We start from the raw sequence: 21690 nt of genomic DNA on the forward strand, positions 1-21690 counted from the left end.
CCGGATCCCAAGCTGGCGGAGGCCAAAACGAACCTTAGCCAGGAACCGGAGGTCGTGGTCAGGATCTGCCACGACCCTCACCAAATCCACTAGAAAGGCACACCGAGTATAGGGTCAGGGAGCCCAGAGGAGGCTTGACCACCAAGAGACCCGAGGGAGCCGGCCAAAAGTGGATCCCTGGTGGGAACGGCCAGAGGAAGGGAGAGTCAGAAAGGAGCTCAGGACCACGCTCCGGAATTGCCTGGGGGTTGGACGAGTCCAGGACCTGGTGGACGCAGCACGGCTCGGGTGGTCACTCAAGGCCAGAGTGACCAAGAGAACACAAGTAAGTAAAAACCCTGAACTGCATCTCCTGACTCTGAATCTTCTTTCTGCATCATCACAACCCCCATCATCTACACCTGCTGCCCTGAGGCCATACCCCTCCCGTTGGGGGTTATACCATCACTGCTGCACATATACCACCGGCCTCAGTGGACTGCTCTGCAGCGGCGGCTTCAAAGCCGCACTCAACGGGTGGCGTAGTCGACAATCAAGTTAACATCTACTGCCATAGACTGCCACTTAGTTTGACACCCTGGGCACGGACCGGGTCACCGCCACAAGGACTACTACCCCCATCGAGATCCGGCTCCGGGTATCCCCTACAGCACTGGCCCAGGGGGCGCGTCAACTTTTGGCGTAGTCGGCAGGATAACGTGCCCGCAACCACCGGGTACTGCGTGCCTGAAAAAGAGACTTTTAAAACTTACCATCCGTGAAGTTTTCCCACCATCGGTGAAGATTCCCGCCATCCGGCGCCATCTTCAGCCTTCTTCCCGCCATCGGTGAAGATTCCCGCCATCCACGGAGTTTCCCGCCACTGGGAGACGATTCCCGCCATTTCAGAAGATTTCCCGCCCTGGCAGAGCGGACGCCATTATGGGCGTGCCGGAGGGTGGCAAGAGGCCACCTCCCATCGTGGGCCAGGTCAAGGAATGGCGCCAAAAGCGGAAACCGCCCCCACCAGCAGAGACTGTGATGTTAGAGATGTCCATCAGCGTGAGGGGACTGCCCCTGGAACTGACAATCACCAAGTTACCCCAGGACCGCCCTCAGTATGGGCGTATACAGAACAAAAGAGAGAAGATGGGAGCAGCTTGGAGGAGTCTGGAGGAGCCATACCCGGAGATGGAGGGAGAGGCAGGCAGCACCGACCCAGTGGTCAGGAGCCTGTTGCAAGCGACAACCCCAGAAGGCCTGGTGGAGATCCTGGCACAGCTCCCCCGAGACCGGGAGCGTGCACAGACCGCACTGGAGGGCTTGGCTCAGAGGATGGCCCGAGTGCAGGGGGACGTACTGGCCGCATGGAGCAGAGAGATGGCCCAGCAGGCTGGAACCCGCCAGCGAAGCACGCCACCCGAGACGAGGAGTCAGACCGCCTCTGAGGATGGCGCAGGAGGAATCAAGGCCGGAGACGACGCCGAGGAAGGAGCTAAAGAAACGGAGGCAGGTAAAGGGGACGTCACTACCCCGAGCCGAGAAGCCGTGAGCCTGCCCCAGCTCCCCGTCGCAGAGCCCGAAATTTCCCCTGCCGTGCCCGTCGTTGCACCGTCACCGCTCCCGACTAGGCCTCAAACAGAAGCCGCGGCCGCGCTCCCCGTGACGTCACGCGCCTCAAATCAGAGTGCGACCAAACAGGAAGCCCCATCGGCCTGGTCGCAAGGCCGAGTACCCCCGGGCGCCGCAGTGCCAACAGCGCCCTCTACCTCCACTGAGCCACCGGCCTGGTCGCAAAGTCAAGTACACCCGGGCGCCACCGTCTTCACGGTGCCCTTCACCTTCAGGGTGCCCCAAGCCTGGTCGCAAGGCCTGGTGAACCCGGGCGCCACCACCACAACAGCGCCCTCAACGTCCACAGCGCCACACCTGGGTGAAGACCTATTTGCCCAGCACACATGCCCGGATGGGCAGCCCTTTGTGTGGCCACCGGAGTTCCACCATCCCCGACTCCGGAAAGAAAGACCTCTGGATGAGCCCCTGATCCCGGCTCCGGCGCCCGTCAAGATGACCCCGCTCTCGTTAGAGGAGGCGCAGTTTGAGTGGGACCCCGCAGGAGGAGACCTCGTCGGGTTCACTCAAGAAACCCGGGCGGCTGCAGCGGAGCGTGCAGAGTGCTGCCGCCAGCAGTTGGAAGCCTTTGACCGAGAAAGAAGAGAGAGGCGGGTCCGCGAGCAGCGGCTGCAAATAAAAAGTGCAGAACAGAAGAGCCGGACCAGGAGGAACCCCCGTGCAGCCCACGGTCCCCGTGCCACCGGGACTGTAATTAAATTCCAGTTGCAGCACGGTTGGGGCTTCATTCGAGATCATCACACCCCCGGCGACGTCTTTGTGACCAGAAGAGATGTCGAGTCCCACCTACCGGAGGGACACAGAGGTCGTGACCTTTACCTGGGTGATGAGGTCACCTTTACCCGGCACCAGTGTGCCAAAGGACCCTATGCACTTCATGTACATCGCCTGACGGAAGAGGAGTTGCGGTGTGAGGAAGGTCAAGAGGACCCGGACGGGTCTGAAGCCTACCCTCAGGAAGGAGCAGGAGGGCATCGTCACCATTAAGAGGTGAACTGAAACTGTAAAATAGTTACCCGTAAGGGTATCTGCCATGCTGCTAATTTAAATATGTTCCCCGTTGGGACAAGTGTGAACTGTTCCAGTGTGTCCCATCTCCCCACAGGCTGAGGACTGTGAGCAGCCATCCCTTTTCCCCACTGGTCGAGGACTGAGAGCGGCCATACCTCCCCTTGTATATAGTTGCGCTTTCTAAGGCGCCCCCTACTGGTTTTATGGGAAAACTGTTTTTCTTGAAGAGACTGTTGCACTTTACCCGGTCACAAGTTGCACCGTGGCCGGAGGAACAAGAATGTTTACTATGAAAAGTTTTATGCTGATGATATATATAATGTTTTATATGTTTATGATGTTTTTGCAAAAATTTTGTATGTTTTTGGATATTTTGCTCTTTTACAGCCCGAGGACGTGCTGTGATTTACCAGGGGGGAATGTAGCACCCTGAGGACTCGGCTGCTACAGGGGTATTACACCTCAAGCCAGAGGTGTGGTATTCCACTCCCGGGTAAGGATGGAGTGTGGAACTGAGCTAGTAGGCTGCATGCACTACATACATCCCATTTCCGGGGGACAGAACGACGGTACTCCCACCAGTATATGTGCAGGTACGACAGCGTCTGTCCCTGGCTGGAGTGGGAGGGGGGGTGGAACATCCCAGTAGTGTAGGGGCAGATAGGGGGAGTAGTCTGGGTAAAGATAGGAGCTCATTGGGTGCTGGTCACCTGAGCTCACACATAGAGGGAGTATATAAGGTGGGCACCATCTTAGAACAGGGTCAGTTCAGTGAGTTCAGTCAGGCAAGAGGAGCAGAGCAGAGGAGCTCAGCCAGAAGGGCTGACAGGGAGCTGTGGCTCCGGCTGGGCCCAGCTCCAGAGCAGAGCCTGCAGAGAGAGAGAGAGGAGTGAGAAGGACCCAGAGAGGAAACAAGAAGGAACCCCAAGATCCCAGAATAAGGACAGAAGGGTGAAGGGTTGGCGGACAAGGGTACCGGATCCCAAGCTGGCGGAGGCCAAAACGAACCTTAGCCAGGAACCGGAGGTCGTGGTCAGGATCTGCCACGACCCTCACCAAATCCACTAGAAAGGCACACCGAGTATAGGGTCAGGGAGCCCAGAGGAGGCTTGACCACCAAGAGACCCGAGGGAGCCGGCCAAAAGTGGATCCCTGGTGGGAACGGCCAGAGGAAGGGAGAGTCAGAAAGGAGCTCAGGACCACGCTCCGGAATTGCCTGGGGGTTGGCTGAGTCCAGGACCTGGTGGACGCAACACGGCTCGGGTGGTCACTCAAGGCCAGAGTGACCAAGAGAACACCAGTAAGTAAAAACCCTGAACTGCATCTCCTGACTCTGAATCTTCTTTCTGCATCATCACAACCCCCATCATCTACACCTGCTGCCCTGAGGCCATACCCCTCCCGTTGGGGGTTATACCATCACTGCTGCACATATACCACCGGCCTCAGTGGACTGCTCTGCAGCGGCGGCTTCAAAGCCGCACTCAACGGGTGGCGTAGTCGACAATCAAGTTAACATCTACTGCCATAGACTGCCACTTAGTTTGACACCCTGGGCACGGACCGGGTCACCGCCACAAGGACTACTACCCCCATCGAGATCCGGCTCCGGGTATCCCCTACAGCAGGGTTCCCCAACTCCAGTCCTCAAGGCCCACCAACAGGTCATGTTTTCAGGATTTCCTTAGTATTGCACAGGTGATAATTCCATCATCAGCACAGGCAATAGTTACATCACCTGTGCAATACTAAGGAAATCCTGAAAACATGACCTGTTGGTGGGCCTTGAGGACTGGAGTTGGGGAACCCTGCCCTACAGCACTGGCCCAGGGGGCGCGTCACATATGTTCGGGATTTGCAGCAGAAATCCTGATGTAAAACTTTGTAAAATCTGCATATATTTGCTGCAGTTTTGTCATGCCTTTCACACATGTTTTTTTCACCACTTATTAGTATGGGTGAAATACATTGCAAAAACACTACAAGAATTGATATTCAAAAGATTTCAATCTGCTGCAAATCTGCAAGGAAACAAAAAAGCATCATGTGACTGAGATTTCAGAAATCTCATTCACTTTGCTGGTACTGTAAAATGCTGCGTATTTTCCGCACCAAATCTGCGCAAAATAACGCATTGTGTGCACATAGCCTTTTGGTGGAAATCTGACGTCAAAGGTTAACTGGGATAAAAAAATTATTCCGATGTATCTTGATGGATGAGTTACATGGATCAAAACCAAGTATGATGCTTCTGAATGGATCTATCATTTTTGTCATGGATCCTGTAAAAACTAAAACCATGATTCCCGTGAGAATAAAGCCTTTTCCCAATGTAAAATTTTGACTCACGACTTAAGTATCATGACTTTCGTTTATAACTGAGCAGTGAAAGCTATGCTGGATGTGTTTTCCAATGGTGAATCCCAACAAAGGTCGTTGGCACAAACAAACCATTCATGTCTCTAAAGAACCTTGATTTATTCAGATAGGAAGAAGTTATCGCTTATCCATAAGACAGGTGACAATTCCTATCTGCATGATAGGTGGTAATGTCTAGATCGGTGGGGTCCGACCACTGGGACTTCTACTAATTGTCAGAACTGACCACTATTAGTCCCGTTAGAATGCTGTGGGAGTGCGCACGAAACAACTGCCACTCCATTCATTCACTATTGGACTGCCAGAGCTCTCTACTTGGCTTTCTCAACAGTCCCATAGAAACGGAGCAGTTCTCATGCATGTACAGTGCCGCTCCATTCTAACAAAAATAAAAGTACCCCCATTCTATGGACCATGTTCCTGCACAGTCAGACACAGCCATTACACAGTACACAGCAGGGGCACATTTATAAGATTATCTCAGCACAGGAACATTTTATTTAATCAAATGCAATTGTGGAAATTATTATTATTCCAACATCTATTGATTAAAATTGACTTTAAGGTAGAAGGCAGTAGAGATTGACAGTATACATTGGCAGCATTTACTGTGGTTCTTAGATAATGAGGTTCTTTAGAAGCATAAATGGTATGTCTGCGCTTGATACATGGCAAAGGGAGAAAGAAAGATGAGCTGCGCTCCTGTACCTTCCCCCGTGCTGGACTCTGGTGGTTTGTTAACAGCCTGTTAGTTTTGAGCTGTGAAATAATCTGTGTCCTCAAGTGTCAGACTCATTACAACTACAGTGTATAGTTTAGCCCAGCGCAGGGTAATCTGGTAGCATTTTGGCTTGGGGCAAGTAAGAGACAGGCATCAAGCTATATCTGAATGCATCCTTCACATTATCCATGTCTTGGTGAGACATATTACTGCACATTTATACTGGACAGGTGGGGAATGATGGTGATTACTGAAGCAAGAACTAAGCTCTCAATCTATACTTTGATGTCCATGCTTCTAAATAAATGACTACAATCTATGATGTCATTCAGCGCGCAGGGAGAGGGGATCGAGCAATCAGCCATGTGCTTCCCTGCATCAGTTGTGCTCATGACACACGTCAGCATATTGTATACATACTTCAACATGGAATATTGCACGGGTATCATCATGACTGAGCTGCCATGTGAGGGCCATAGTTTACAATCCACCGAGGTCAATATCTGCATAGATGTATCTTTTTTTTTTTTCGTGGTTCACTTTGGTTTTCTTTGCTGCGTAAAAACATGCTGATAGCTCAATTGACTTCCTATGAAATAAACCTGTATAAGTGTCCTTAAAGGGGGCCTGTCACTAGGTCAAAAGTGACCAGTTTTTGCTCTTACTTTTTTTCCCGCTGCTCCCCTGAGTATTCTAGCTTTTATTTTTTTTAAATCCGCCACACGGTTCCAGAGATACGGGCCTTTATAATTAGTGCTATTTTTAAGGTCTTTACAAGGAGGTGTGGCTCACAGGGTAATTATGCAGAGCAGCCTAAAGACACGCCCACAGAGAATCCTGTGAGCCACGCCCACTTATAAATACCATCAAAATTGGCACCAATACAATGCCCCATATCTCTGGAACCATTTGGAAGATTCAAAAAAAAAAAAAAAGATTACTCAAGGGAGCAGCAGGAATAACATAAAGCTAAAATTTGCTAATTTGGTAATAGGCCCTCATTAAAGGGTTGCTCTCATCATATTAAATGAGAAAAAATCCAAGTAATAACTAAATAACTTGTAAAAACAAGCAACTTTGCAATGCACTTGTTAAAATTCCTCTCAAGAATAAAGCGATTTTTAACCTTGTTTATTACTTGTTGCCTAGATCACCGGCTACCACTGCAGTTTAGCAGAGGTGGCCGATCATGTGCAGTGTTTACAAGTTCTTTTCTATTGAGCTTGTAAGCACGGCTCCGAAGTTGGCCGGATCGCTGGCATGCTCTATTAGCGGATCCTGCCAGCTTTAGTGCTTGTAGCATTAGAGAGTGCACGTCGATGTCCCTGGTCCAAACTGTCAATCAAGCAGGAACATCCAACCCCCAGCAAGCTGACAATGAAGATGATAAGAACCCTGTAAAAAGTTGTTTCCCTATAACTACTGTGACTTTATCACTTATCCACAAGATGAATGATTGATGAACATCTGAGTGCTGGGACCCCCACCAATCCCTAGAGCTTCCACCATTTGAATGGAATTGTAGTGCACACGTTGTGACCACTGCTACATTCACTTCTATGGTACTGAGAGAGAGAACTTTTCTGTCAGTCCCATAGAAGTGAATTGAGCGGTGGTCTTTTATGCGCACCACTCACACAATGGGTATTAAAGCCCCATTCTCTAGATCAGTGGGGGTCCAAGTAGTGAAATTCACATTGATCATACTGTACATATACCACCAATACTATGGAAAGGTGATACATGTACTTTGTGGAAAATCCCTTTTACAATAGAGAAATTAGATTGGTTACTGCAATGTAATTATGTGATCTCTAGGAAATGTGAGATCACATAGTCACATAAAAAAATAAAACGTACTCTTGGGCATTGTTTGTTCTATTTGTGTCTACACAGAATGTATTGAATTTGTATAGTAAGAAACGAAGTCCTTAAAGGAAATCTGTCAGAAGGTTTTTTCCATATATTCTGAGAGCAGCATGATGTAGGCGCAGAGACCCTGATTCCAGGGATGTCTCACTTATTAGGCTGTGTTTCCCTGTTTCAATAAAATCAGTGTTTTATCAGCCGGCGATTATCACTTCGGGACTAGGTTTCTCGTGCCTCCTGGTCCAGCCACGCCTCCAGCACTGTTTAGGAGCTTTTTGTCACTATACAGTGTACCCCGAAAGCTGTCATTCAGTGCTTTGGGTGGAGCTATACACAGTTCAGCATTTAGAGCTCTGCTAGCTCTGCAGTAGAGAAAACGTAATTGCTGTCCACTGCTGCACCCAGTAAACTAAGTGATATATCGCTGGAATCATGGTCTCTGTCCATACGTCATGCTGCTGTCAGATTACATAGCAAATACCTGCTGACAGATTCCTTTTAAAGATTAACCGTTGTTTACAATTCTTTTTTCTTTTCATAAAATGTACATATGAAAATAAACTTTTTTAGATATCTTATGAGATAAATCTGCTTTTCTTTTCTCTGAACTGATCTTTCACTCTGCAAACTTTGTGTTTAGTAGTAAAATTAGTCTTCAATGAACACAGATTTTCCATTACTAAGATAGGAGATAACAGCTGGTGCTCCTAAGATTCTATGGAGAGGTAGGGTGAAGTGAAGAAAGATGCTAGAGGCAAGTTCTCCTGAAACGACAGTTACACTTTAACTGTCCTTTCATGAAAACTTGCAGCAGAATGTCTGTGTCGGCCTCTAGCTCCTTCCATCTCCAAAGAAATTTAAAAGCTCCAGCTGCCATCTCCTATCTCACTAATGGGAAAATCTGTGTTCACTGAATACAGATATTACTCATGAATTGAGAGTTAAAGATCAGTCCAGGAGGAGAAAGAAGCAGATTTCTCTGATAAGATATATTATAAAGTTTCCTATTTTCATGTGTACTATTGAGTTTTGAAATAAAAATTAAAAACACGGTTACTCTTTAAAGGAGAAGGCTCCTTAAAATTTATATTTTGTAATTCCTCTTATTTACTTATTTCATGATGTGTGCATGCATTAAAATACTTACCGAATCCCATCATCTCTGGCTTGGGAGTTGTTCCAGTCCCCCATGACTTTACCTCTCCTTTGCCAGCTCACACAGGGACCATTGTGTGGGGCGGTGCTACTTCCATCAGTGGAATCCTATAGACTCCATAGATTTACTATAAGAAAGAGAATTCTGGTTCACAGATAAACTCCTGTGTGAGCCAGTTAGTCTGCTTTCAGGTCATGTGGGCCATAAGAAGATTGGAGAGTCGCTGGAAACGAGAAGAGGGCGATCAGTAAGTATTTAAATCCACTAACGTATATAAGTTAGATGGGATTACGATATACACATTTTGATGAGATTTCTTAATTAACAAAATTTACAGAAAAATAAGGATAAACGCACCTATATCTAAAACAGCGATGCAAGTATAATCTAAACTAGCTTTAATATTGATGGCCTATCCTTAGGATAGGTCATCAATATCTGATCGATAGGGGTTCGACACCCGGCACCCCCGCCGATCAGCTGTTTTGGTGTCGGCAGTGGGCTGAACTGATTAGCTGCGGAGCCTCATAGCTCCATGACTGTATAATGGCCGTGGCTGGGTACTGCACATCCGCCATCTATTCAAATTGATGGGGGTGGATGTGCAGTACCTGGCCGTGACTATTATTTCGTGGTGCAACTCCGTTACTGAGCAGTTCTGGCCGCCGCCGACACCAGAACGGCTAATCGGTGGGGGTGTCGTGTTTCGAACTCCTACTGATCAGACATTAATGACGTATCCTAAGAATAAGCCAGCAATGGTAAAGTCCCTGACAACCCCTTTTAATGTTTTTATTTTTTTTATTTTTTTGTAAATGGGAAACGTCCTCAAAAATCTTAGAAGAATAAGACCTTACCTGAGTCATTTAGTAATGAGCGTGTTAGTGATTCTCATGCAAAAAATTTCATGGCCTTGCAGAGAGCTTAACATCAGCCTTAAAGGTTTCTTAAGGGGGTGGAAGAGTAGGAGGAGGAGGACGGGGCTATTTTCCCTCCAGTTGTCTATTACATTCAATTCCTAAATTGCCATCTTGCACACTGGTTCAAAATGCTAAATAAAAAGAATGAAAGGAGGGAAGAAGAAGAAAAAAAAAAAAAAGAATAGCCACGCACAGCTTTACAAATGAGTGACAAAGCACAAGCCCATTCACATCTCCACTCTGGCTAGGGTCTATTAACAGCAAGGGCCTCCACAGCCAATTGCTGTCAGCAACATGTGGAGGCATTGCCATAGCAACGAGTGGATAGGCCATGTGCTGGAGACGGGGGGCTCGGATATAAGGACCGGTCTCAGCCCTGCCTGCACTTTTCTGTCACCAGCCATGACAATGAGAAGAGGTTACAGATTAAATAGTAAGCGGTTCCTATCACCTGGGCCAGGTCTGGCGCTGAGAGAGGACGTCTCCATGGTGCTGAAGGCACCTGCCGCCTCTACGCTGCTGCTCCTAACGGCTATCCTCACAATCTCCCATTAAGGGATCATCACTTTGAGACCCCCTGGACAACAGCTGCGGTATGCCAGCTTTTACCGGATCTGCCTTGTGAGTTTCTTTTGTCTAACTCCTTCTTACACCCCCTCTTTCTCTCTTTCTTTTTTTGTTGTTGCTTACTCTCCTTGGCTCAAGTGGAGAGTGTCTCCAGAAGTTTCAAACAGACGAAGGATTTAGTCCATTTCCCCCGCTTTCTTTTTTGTTTTTTTTTTCTTTTTTTGTTCTTCTTTTTTTTTTTGTTTCGCAAACATCTCCAGCTTTTCTGCCTGAAGGGGACTTTTACTCCTACTTTAGTATCACTTCAGTGGGATCAGGTAAATAACACAAGTTTTACGACTGCCATAATTCTGCATCAACTCTGGTAACTGAGCGATATTTTTTTTTCTTTATGCCCTGAACTATTACATTTCATTTTTTGAAATGTTACATTTGATTCCTAATTATTCTTATAGTAGAACTGTTATTTTTTTTGTATATAATTTTAAACAAAAAAATAATTTTTATTTTTTTTTTTAGTTTAAATTTTCATTATTTTTATGATAAATTCCCTTTAAGATGTTCTAGTCCACTATAGGGTTAATCCAGCTTTAGCATTGTATGGTATGGTAGAGGGATCAGATGGGGGATGGGGAGCTTTTGGGTCTTTACTCTCAGTAATACAGTCTGGAAGTCTAAAGTCTGCATTAAAGAGGTTTAATTAAAATACTCATTAATATTTTATGCTTTCTTATTTGGGCTCAGACTTCAGTGTGTTCAGGTTTCGCCTCTGATCTTGCCCTTACGCTCCTTTTAGAGAGTCATAACTGTGATATCGAGGCTCCTAAATATTTCTAGAAGTAATTTAATAATTTTAAAAAAAAAATGGTTAAAATTAATTTCTTATCATTTCTGTATTTTTACTCTGGCAAACGCCATGTAATAAATATAGAAATTATTTGTAGAAATGATGTAGGTAAATTCATTCATTTTGTATGAGATTCAGGCCTGTGCTTTATTAACTAGATATTAATATAGAATTTATAAATATATATTTTTTAAAATTCTATATAACATACAGTAACATTTTCCATATTTGAACTGATATTATTCATGTAATATAATAATATAGTTTAACATTATGGCAGATAACATGTTAAAATATTTTTAAAAAAATTACTGCTATATCAAAATTAAAAAAATAATAGCTATAAATCTGTAGTTTATATCAAATACCAATTTTCAGTTTGGAAAATGTTTTCTTAATTTTTTTTTGCATTTGTATACTTTGCACATTTTTATACTTTTATGTAAAATGTCTCCAAATATTTTTATCTGAATCTGAAAATACTACAGCGGTGATGGTTTGGGAGTAAATTAGTGTTATGTAAGAGATCACAGTTATGTGAAAATATGACTACATTGTGGGGCCTAGGTACAATAAGCTGTGGTGGTGCCTGCAACCAGTGGATATTGTATATCAGCACATGTAAAGTATAGATCCACATGTAACGGGATACATATAGAGTGCAGCCAAAGCAAACTCATCTGCATATCATGCTCCACTGGATTATACGGTTTGGATTGGGATTGATAATCCATGGGATTCTGAAGCGAGGAATCATCTATACGCCACTCTGGAAAATTATTACTAAATATTTCTGCACAAGAAGGTGTAAAAAATAGTTCTAGGAAGTGTTTTCAGGCAAGAACAGTATTGGATTGTTGAATTGATTATGAACTGATGTTCTACTATATATTAACTTGGCCTAGTCAGGTACTATGATATGATATATTATGATATATATGATATACTATGAGTGACTGATCAGATAATATAGTATATAAATATCTATATATATATATATAGTGTATATATATATATATATATATATATATATATATATATATATATATACAGTGTATACATACATTATAGTATATCATATATGTGTATACATATGTATACATACATGTGTATACATATGTATACACATATGTATACATATGTATACACATATGTATATATATATACACATATATGATATACTATGATACATATATATGCTATAATATCCGATCAGCCATAGTATATCATATATATTATAGTATTTGTCCAATCACTCAGATGCTAAGCAAAAATAGTTAATAAAACATCAGTTCCATTATATGTCTATATGTATCTATATGTAGAGTATATGTATATATTTATAGTGTAAGTGTATATATGGAAATGTATATAGCTGTGTGTGTTTATGTACAATGTATAATTAGGCATTTCTAAAATTTCACTCCATATACACCACCATATGTCAATTGCATTTTGCATAGTATCTATATCATTCAATGGTTTCACAATTTAATATATATATATACACACCCAAAGAGTTGTGCATTTTTCAAACACCACAAGTATCCCCCTCCTCTCCCAATCCCTAATATCCCGAGTTTGGAGGGGGGCTGTGAATAGTGGATTTGCAAGTACAATTTGTTCTGCACAGAGGAACAATGCCTCCCTCAGCACAAAGGATCTTCACACCCGGGGTACACAGCCTCACCCTTCCTCCTGCTCCTTCTGCTAATAGGGATGGAGAATAGTAAGCCCCAGAGCAGGACTCTGACACCTCACCTGCTATCTGCCATATGGGTAATGCTGGGTGAGATTTATTAGGCATGATGTCATTAATACATGGGGCAAGCCTAGTAATGAACAGGGGAAGGGGCTTAGCCTGGAGGAGGCCAAAACTCAACTTGATATATATAAATATATATATATATATATATATATATATATATATATATATATATATTATATATTTTTTTTTTTTGATAAATTAACTTTGTATGAAAATTTTTAAAATGTATGACAATTCTTTATTTTAACCTGTAGCATCTGATCTATCTACTTCATGGCTCATGTATTGAAATTGGTACCCTGAATTTGAGAAGCTACAGTGTATGAGTATAGATAGATACGGTAGATAGATAATAGATAAATAGATAGGTAGATAGATACGGTAGATAGATACGGTAGATAGGTCGATAGATAGATAGATAGATAGAGTAGTGAGATAGGTAGAGATAACTGTGAAACGTAAAGGAATCCGCTTTTGAGACCTTTTTCCTTCTGATAAACTAAATTTGGGGTCTTTACTGCTGAATGTACATGGGGTATGGTACAGTTATCATTCTAGTTCATTGACACTACTGATATAGATGGAAGATGCTGCAGACGACCCCGCGCTGAGCTCCAGAAGGAGCTGACCCAGCACTGAGGAGAAGTCTTCTCTTCTACTTTGAGAAAACATCTGACTGTAAATGTCATGTTCATTAATATTTAAACAGCCCTCTCACAATTTGAGTTGATTCCTGACAGGATGCCTCTAATTAACCCAGGCTTCTCCCCAGCACAGTCCTGATTGCACGATCCATGGAGGAAGTCACCGAACTGACAGGAGGGATTCAGAGAAAAAGATGATGTGTGCCTCATAGTTATCACAACATTAACAGCACAGGCAACACATGAGCAGGTGAATGTCTGTGAATGGTAAAACCTCACCAGGCAGGAAGGTGGATGATATATAGAGTTGTGATAGATAGATACAGAGGCTGACATATCATTGGTGCAACCTGTACGGCTGCACAGGGGCCCAAGAGGTAAGAGGGCCCATTTCTACCTCCACAGCAGGTGCAATTTTACATTTTTAGGAGCTCTTGGACTGCAAATGGCCCATATATTGTTATTGCACAAGGGCCTTTCCTGTCTGTGTCCGCCAGTGGATAGATAGAGAGAGAGAGAGAGATAAATAGATCATAGATAGATGGATAGAGAGATAGATAGATAGATAGATAATAGATAGATAGATAGATAGATAGATAGATAACAGAGATAGATACATAATAGACAGATAGATAATAGACAGATAGATAGATAATTATAATAGATATGATAGAAATGCTTGAGAAAGGCTATGCTATTTTGAGCCGAAACGTTGCATATGCTGATTGAAATCCGTTTTCTCACCATCTGACTTTCGAGTCATGACCCCATTTTTTGGATTTGTGTACAAGGGGTTTTGGGGTAACCCTAGGGGCTTTTCACCCATTTTTAGATGGATGGATAGATAGATAGATAGATAGATAGATAGATAGATAGATGATAGATAGATAGATAGATAGATATGAATTAATAAAAGATAGAAATTGTATAGATGGATGGGAGATTTGATACTTGATGATATATAGATAGACAGATGCAGATAGATAGATAGAATTTTATATAAGAGAAATTGAAGAGATACATAGATTGAAAGAAATGTATTGAATGAAATACTTTATGAATAGAGTAGATACATATAAATATAGATATGAATTAGTAGAATATAGAAATTAGATACACATTGAATAGGTAGATAAGTGCTGTAGATATATATTAATATTATTAGAGACCTCACTTTTCCCCCTCCAACATTCAGATGAATAGAAAATATCTGCCCCTGTAAATCTATATCCCATACTTCATATGAATGGGAATAGATAGATCAGCGCTGTATACAATAGTCATGTAGCTGCATCCTTTTTATATATGATGTATATTTAGTAGATATGCAGTAAAACCTCTGAGGTCCAATTGCATTAAAAAGGTCCAATATGCATAATATGGTGGTTTCACTGTATATAACATGAGTGGCTTTTGTTGCTGGATGTTATCAGGTCATTTATTCTGGGTACAGGGCAGCATTGTAAAAAAATAAAATAAAATGAAATAAAAATACGACTATACGGTTATAACGATTAGGCAGGTTATGACTCGTCAACTGTTGCTTCACAACAAGTTCCAGCATGATCCCCATCAGCGTGAGTTTGGCACAGCGGGCTCGTATGTGTTTTTTTCTGTTTGAGCAATCATACTGTTACATGATCGTACATCACATAGAACTCGTCTTTCTAGTCATTATATTTTGTTTCCAGATAGAGAACACAGAAAAGGAGATTATATTAAACAGCAGGTGGTCCTGCTAAAACCTATTAGGAGCGGGGTGATGTCAGAAAGAATAGATTCAGCTCTGTAGATAAACCAAACTCGGTTGGAAGTCTGATCTTATTAATTATGAAAATATAATGTCCCATGTAAAACTATAGAAAAAGTATATAAATAGGTATAATATCAATATATGGATCAAGTGGTAACAAAGTGTCAGTTCCTACTGGAAATGTGCTTTGTAATGTGTCCTTGGGAATTTCTTGTAGAAAGTAAATGTAACACTTTGCATCCAAAGAGAGAATTAACAATGCATGGAAAGCTACAGCAAATGAGTGACCTCCAGCAGGGTAACGGTTACAGTAGATGTGCATGGGATCACTGGCTCTTCTATGACCGGACCTGTCACGCATGGTCTTGGGCTGTAGTAAAAGAAATAAAATTCTTATAAAAAAAAACCCTAAAATCTTGTCTATTTAAATGCAGATTGTAACCTTTCACCCCAGCATTTTGTTCCCTCCCAGCAGAACTCGCGAGACGGATAAGTGAACTCTGACTTCAGTTTGCTGGGGCAAAGGTTCTGTGGAGTCAAACAACTCTATAGGGGCTTAATTCCTTAAGTCAGTGGATATATATATATTATATATATATATATATATATATACATATATATATTCCTTGTTGTTTGGAGGTTTCTGATGTGTTTTCTCTACTATCTCGGAGGTGTTTTTATTTCTATTTTACCTATTAGTTACTTTTTTTTATTTTTGGAGCAGGATTGTGTGGGAACTACAATAACTCACTAAGTTAAGATAAAATAGCTGATGCATCTCCAACGTTACTTAAATATATATAGAGATGTAAAATGATGGTTGCGGTAGGCAAAAAGCGTAGATTGGCTTGGAAATGCTATTAATGTGCCATGCCGTCCACCGTGTTGGTGGCTGCTACATCTGTATATTGTGAAATGGCAAAATTAGCAGGTGTATAGAAATATTTTAATATGAATTTTTACTGTGCACTGATGTAGCTCTCACCATTTTGACAACGCTACTCTGTGTAGATATTGCACCGCTGCTCCTATACTATTTGTGCAGCACAGCGACTCTCATACAAAGTAAATGAGTGTACGCCTGTGCAAAGAGCGTTTCTTGCCGCACCCGTCACTTTTGGCTTTACTACTAGTGTTGAGCGAATTTGTTCGGCATTTCAAATTCGGGTTCGTGTTCGGGGTTCCAGCTTGTTCGCACCAAAAAAATCGGCTCTGCCCACCAACATCCCTGATTTGCCACGCTGTCACGCAGATAACATCTGCATGACAGCGTGGCAAATCAGGGATGTTCGTGGGCGGAGCCGATTTTTTGGTGCGAACAAGCTGGAACCCCGAACACGAACCCGAATTTGAAATGCCGAACAAATTCGCTCAACACTATTTGCTACATGAGCATGCTTCATGTGAACTTTTAGGTTCAGGATTTGCAATGTTACTGAATATCCCGGTGCCACGCCTGAGTCACTTTGGGCTTGGCTGGAGACATACTGGACTATGCCGGATGGGTGTTTTATTTACTGACCATGAAATATGGAGGCAACCATGTCTTTTCAGATATTTTTGTGCTAAGTTTATTTTTTTAAGCAGTATAGTATTATTATTATTTTTTTATTACCACCATTAATATTATTACTTGCTGTCAAGTTTGTTTCGACTCCTGCGTGATGTTGACCCAAAATGTTCTGTCTTCACTTTGGGTCATCTCAGTGATTACGATTGTATCTGGTTTGATTGTATGGGATGTGATTGTATATGGTCGTATATTGTTGCTAGTCATCAATTCCTTATTTCTAGAGTTGGTGCGAATCAATAAGTAGGATCTGGTCCATTGACTACTTCATTAATCTGAGGCCGCTGGACAGGAGCCCTGAGAACCACCTCATACCTGACGGTATTCCCAGTTCTTGTTTTGATTAGCCAACCTGGCACAATATCAATGTTGCGTTGTGATGTATATATGATCCATTGCACCAGGGCAGCAAATCAAGAGAAGAGCAGCAGATGCCGGGAGGTGGGAGGCGCTTCTTAAGGCTCCCACCCAGCAAGAACAGATTACTGACGTGGCTGATGGACTGGATCCTGCAAATCATTTCCCACCAACTCTACTTATTTCTCTCCAATCTGTCCACAAACAATTGTCTAAATTTGTTTTTTATATTTGTAAAAAAAAAAATTAAAACGAAAAAAATTGCGACCAAAGACCAATACTCTAAATGACTGTACATAGATTTTTTTTAAAGTTGTGTTTTGTATTTTTAAAACTTTGAATTACTGATTTTCCAGGGTCCAAAATTTAGTATTGAATTTGTTTAAATCAGACTCAACCTTAATTCCATATTTCAGGCAGTGTTTTGAATGTTTGAATGTATATTGTGCATAGATTATCATTATTATCCAATTATAAGGTAAATTTGAATTCGATATTGTGTAACACATTTCCAAAATATACATATTTTTCGTCAAATGTGTTTTTTGTTTTTTTTATACCCTATTGCCATTTACCTCTTTTGACGTCTAAAATGTCTTGGAAACCGGTTTATCCATAAGGAATATAGCATTTACAGCACTGAACGGGTTATATCAGAATGCAATTCTACTCTTTTTTGTTTTTTTAAAGAATTGCCAATTATTCTCTTTTATTCCCAATATAACCACAATGCACCCACGCCCCCTGATTGAGAGTATGAATAGATCGCTGGGTAGATGTGTAACACTTCAATGACTCCTCTTGGCAGGGAGAGGAGATGGTCGACAGCGATGTGTAGGTGTGCACATTTTTAGCCAGAAAGGGAAAAAAAGTGTAATTCAGACAAGTCAAGATTTATGGAGTAAATCCAAGGAAGCATATATCACGTAGAGTAACTATTGTTGGTGTGTATGAGTGTGTGGTTGTGTCAGCTCACTCAATGTAAGCAGTGACTAGATCTGTTACCGTGGGCAGACTCTGGCCAAGGCAATTAAAAGAAAGGGAAATCTTTGCAAGGTTCGATGGCATATGGTTGTGTTTGTCTTCTAAGCTTGTGTCAATCTCAAGCTCTTTATATCGAGTATGGTCGAGTCTCTTGCCGTTCTGGAGGTTTGAATCTTCCGTCTGCCTGTTATGTATCGTAATACTCTCGGTCCCAGTTATGCTACAGTGAACAGGTCAGAGATGCCGGTATAAATCGATGTAATGTAGCCAATAATTATCTTGTAGACTATAAAATCTGATATAAATCTTTGTGAATATGGGAATTCACTGTCGAGTGGCATTCGAAAACGTTGTAAGCGATGTGCCTGGAGCCTGGAAAAGTTATCTTCTTGGCGCTTCCTTCATGTGGTTGCTCACAGTGACGTTGACTTTGGCAGAAGCCTCACACAGTATCTTAAATTCTCAGTTAACCCGTTAAATATTTCTCTTTTTTTTTACAGCAGATATGGCATGAGGTTTAGGTAGACAATAGTGAGGAAGGGGTGGATCACTTCTTGAGCTAAAGGGATCCCCGTCTTTTCGGTGACTTGTTAAAATTTTGGTATCGTACGAAAGGGCTGGCTGTGTTTTAGGGGGTACACACCCATGGCTGTAGCTTTGCGTTGGGGGGGTAGATGGGAGGATCGAACCACAGGGTGGGGCTTTCGAAGACTTGTTCGAGCCTCTGACAATGAGCTGTATTCTCAGCCACACATGCATCTCAGATCCATTCTGCTCAGCTTAGAGGGGTTTTCAATCGCTCCCCTCCCCTCCTCCTTCCTTCTCTTTTTCTATCCACCTCCTGGGGCTGCCAAACCTAACAATCCTCCTCCTCTGAAACCAGGCGAGAAGAGCTTGGGAGTCTTATTGAATGTCCATTTCCATTAACTCAGCCTATGCAATAGCTAATCCACTGCACTGAAGGCAAGCGGCTAATTAATGACAAGCTTTTACAGTCAAGACTGGCGATAATTGCTTCGGTGTCCTTTATGGTGCCAAGATAAAAATGGACCGGGCCTAACATAAGAGGCACTGTGTACACTGCAAGACAGGAGGACATTAAGAGCTGGCCAGCTGAATACGGAGCAGAAAATTACTAATAGACAAGAGATAATGAACAGGCCAAGCAGGCATTCATGGGGAAAAATCCATTTTGTTAGCACGCGAAATGAGGTGCTGGAAAGAGTTTGCTAATTGTCCTCATCTTGTAGCAGGCAGCACTGCTCCCCAATTCATTTCTCTGCTAATTGTGAGCAGGGAAGGGTGCCCACAGCGCCCTGCAGCAATCTGCCTGCCCAGGCTTTTCTCATTTTTTTTCCTGTTGGGTTTTTAATTGTTGCTAATACACCTTTATAATGAAGCTAATGAGGGGGAATTATTGGACAACTTTCCGCATGGATGCAAGGAGAGTGCAGTCCAGGGATTATGCGTTGATGTGTGCTCTACTCTAACCCATGGATTGGTGTTACCTCTCAGTGCCTCCTCTCATCAGGTACAAGTTTACTTCATGTTTTCCTTCCAGATCTAGAACTTTGTGATAAGTCAGAAGCTTATATGTCAAGTAATGATTCCTTGTGTTTCTTAATTCTCCATACTGAGCTTTCTAAGCAATGTGATCATTACCCTATTATTAGTTTATGGTTAATTACTGTATATTTTGGAGGATTACTATTTTTCAGTTTGGATTCTTTGTGACTTTTTTTTGTTGTTGTTGTCTTCTCCTTTCCCACAGAAAAGCAAACTCAAGCTTTTGCCTCATCGTTTGGAAGAAGAAGATTCAACTAAGTTTATTATCCTGACTCTGATCTCCATTGCCTGTATTATCGGGGTTCTTTCTGGTTCTGGGGTCATCTATTGCCTGCGTCACCAGTCCCACCACAAACTCAAGGAGAAGCTCTCTGCCTTGGGCACTGACAGCAATACAGATGCCACCAGCACTTACCAGGTAAAATGATTACACTAGTATTACGGATATGATTTCTACAGCCATGCAGCTATGTATGTCACTGAATGGGAAGTTGAATACAGATCACATTTTATAGAAATTAGGATTTTACAAATTCAGACTTACTGGTTAGTATCACTAAACTTTTCAAAATATGTTTTGCCGCTTCAGAGGGGATAATACTTTTTTTAAGTCAATATCTAGTAAATCAGGCGGTTTGGTGTCATTGATGTATATATTGCATTCAAAAAGACAAGGGTTAATGTGGAAGGCTCCTTTGAAGAAATCTAGAAATGATAATTATCTTTTACATTATTTCACAATTGAATTAAAGTTATGCGTGAAGTACATTGACCATTTTATTTGAAATATATTATTTATTGGGGGCAATTCTATAATATTCTATAATAAGTAATTATTGTACTGTATATGTGCTAATTAAAAATGATTCAAGCCTTACCTGTGGCATGCAACAGTATTATCAATTATATAATATTATTTTGTGCCAGATGTATCTTTATTCTTTGGTGGGGATTGTGAATATATTATATATATATAGATATATATAAATATATATACACACACATATATACATATGTGTATATATACATATATATACACATATATATATACACAAATATATATATATATATAAATATAGATATATATTTGTATGTATTTATATATTTTTATATAGATATATATATTATTTATCTATTTTTCAATATATATCTATATCTATATCTATATATATATATATATATATCATTATTATTATTATTATTATTATTTGTTTTTTTCCACACGGATATCTCATTGTATTATAGTGATTTTTTATTTATTTATTTTTCAATATATAACTACAAAATTCTAGAAGTCAGATGATTGAATTTTTTATTCTTCATCCAAATGTATAGACTCATGACCACAGCACCCAGTCACAATTTGTTAAACTTTTTTATTCTGATAAGTTCTACGGTACAGTCCATCATGAATGAAATATTTATACTTTAGTTTTTTTTTTTTTTATCTGAGCTTTAAAAAAAATCGCCGTCCCTTCTTCGTAAAACAAGCTGGGAATTTTACTCAAAAATGTAAAAAAAAATAAAAAATAATGCAACTCAAAACTTCTTGTGACAGCTCCAATTAATAATATACATAATTATACTGGAAGCAGAAAAAAATATCTGAGTTCTTGTATGTGACCTTTTAGATATATCTCTTGGGGGCATATTGGTTAAATCAATATTGATTTTATAATGAGTAATGGTGTGTTTAATAATCTGGAAAGTACATACTACATAAATTGGACTGAATTTATGGTAGTGGTGACAGAAAGTGTTATTTAAACAATGAAAACATAATATTATTCAGAGAAAAAAAAAAACATTAAAAATAAATACATTTATATCTCAAAATGATTAAGACAACTGCATATAGATGAAGAATTAATGATCTAATAAAATTCTCAAAATTAAGTCGATTTTTTTTTTTTTTTTAAAAACTGTAGAACAGTAACTACACTGACGGAAGGATCACATTTCTGATT

At 41.4% G+C, this 21690-nt stretch overlaps 1 protein-coding gene across 2 annotated transcripts in view; it reads left to right on the forward strand.

The window, feature by feature from the left end:
- The window catches only part of PTPRN2 (protein tyrosine phosphatase receptor type N2), a 1402724-nt gene that overhangs the window by 1215847 nt on the left and 165187 nt on the right, over positions 1-21690 (forward strand). For both annotated transcript variants that reach the window (XM_073677683.1, XM_073677684.1), the window contains one exon: positions 19929-20141. In XM_073677683.1, the coding sequence (XP_073533784.1) occupies positions 19929-20141 (213 nt within the window). The remainder of the gene's footprint in view (positions 1-19928; positions 20142-21690) is intronic.

This window comes from Phyllobates terribilis, unplaced genomic scaffold (assembly GCF_046119375.1).
Source record: "Phyllobates terribilis strain yellow unplaced genomic scaffold, ASM4611937v1 Scaffold_4__5_contigs__length_816908805, whole genome shotgun sequence".
NCBI lineage: Eukaryota > Metazoa > Chordata > Amphibia > Anura > Dendrobatidae > Phyllobates > Phyllobates terribilis.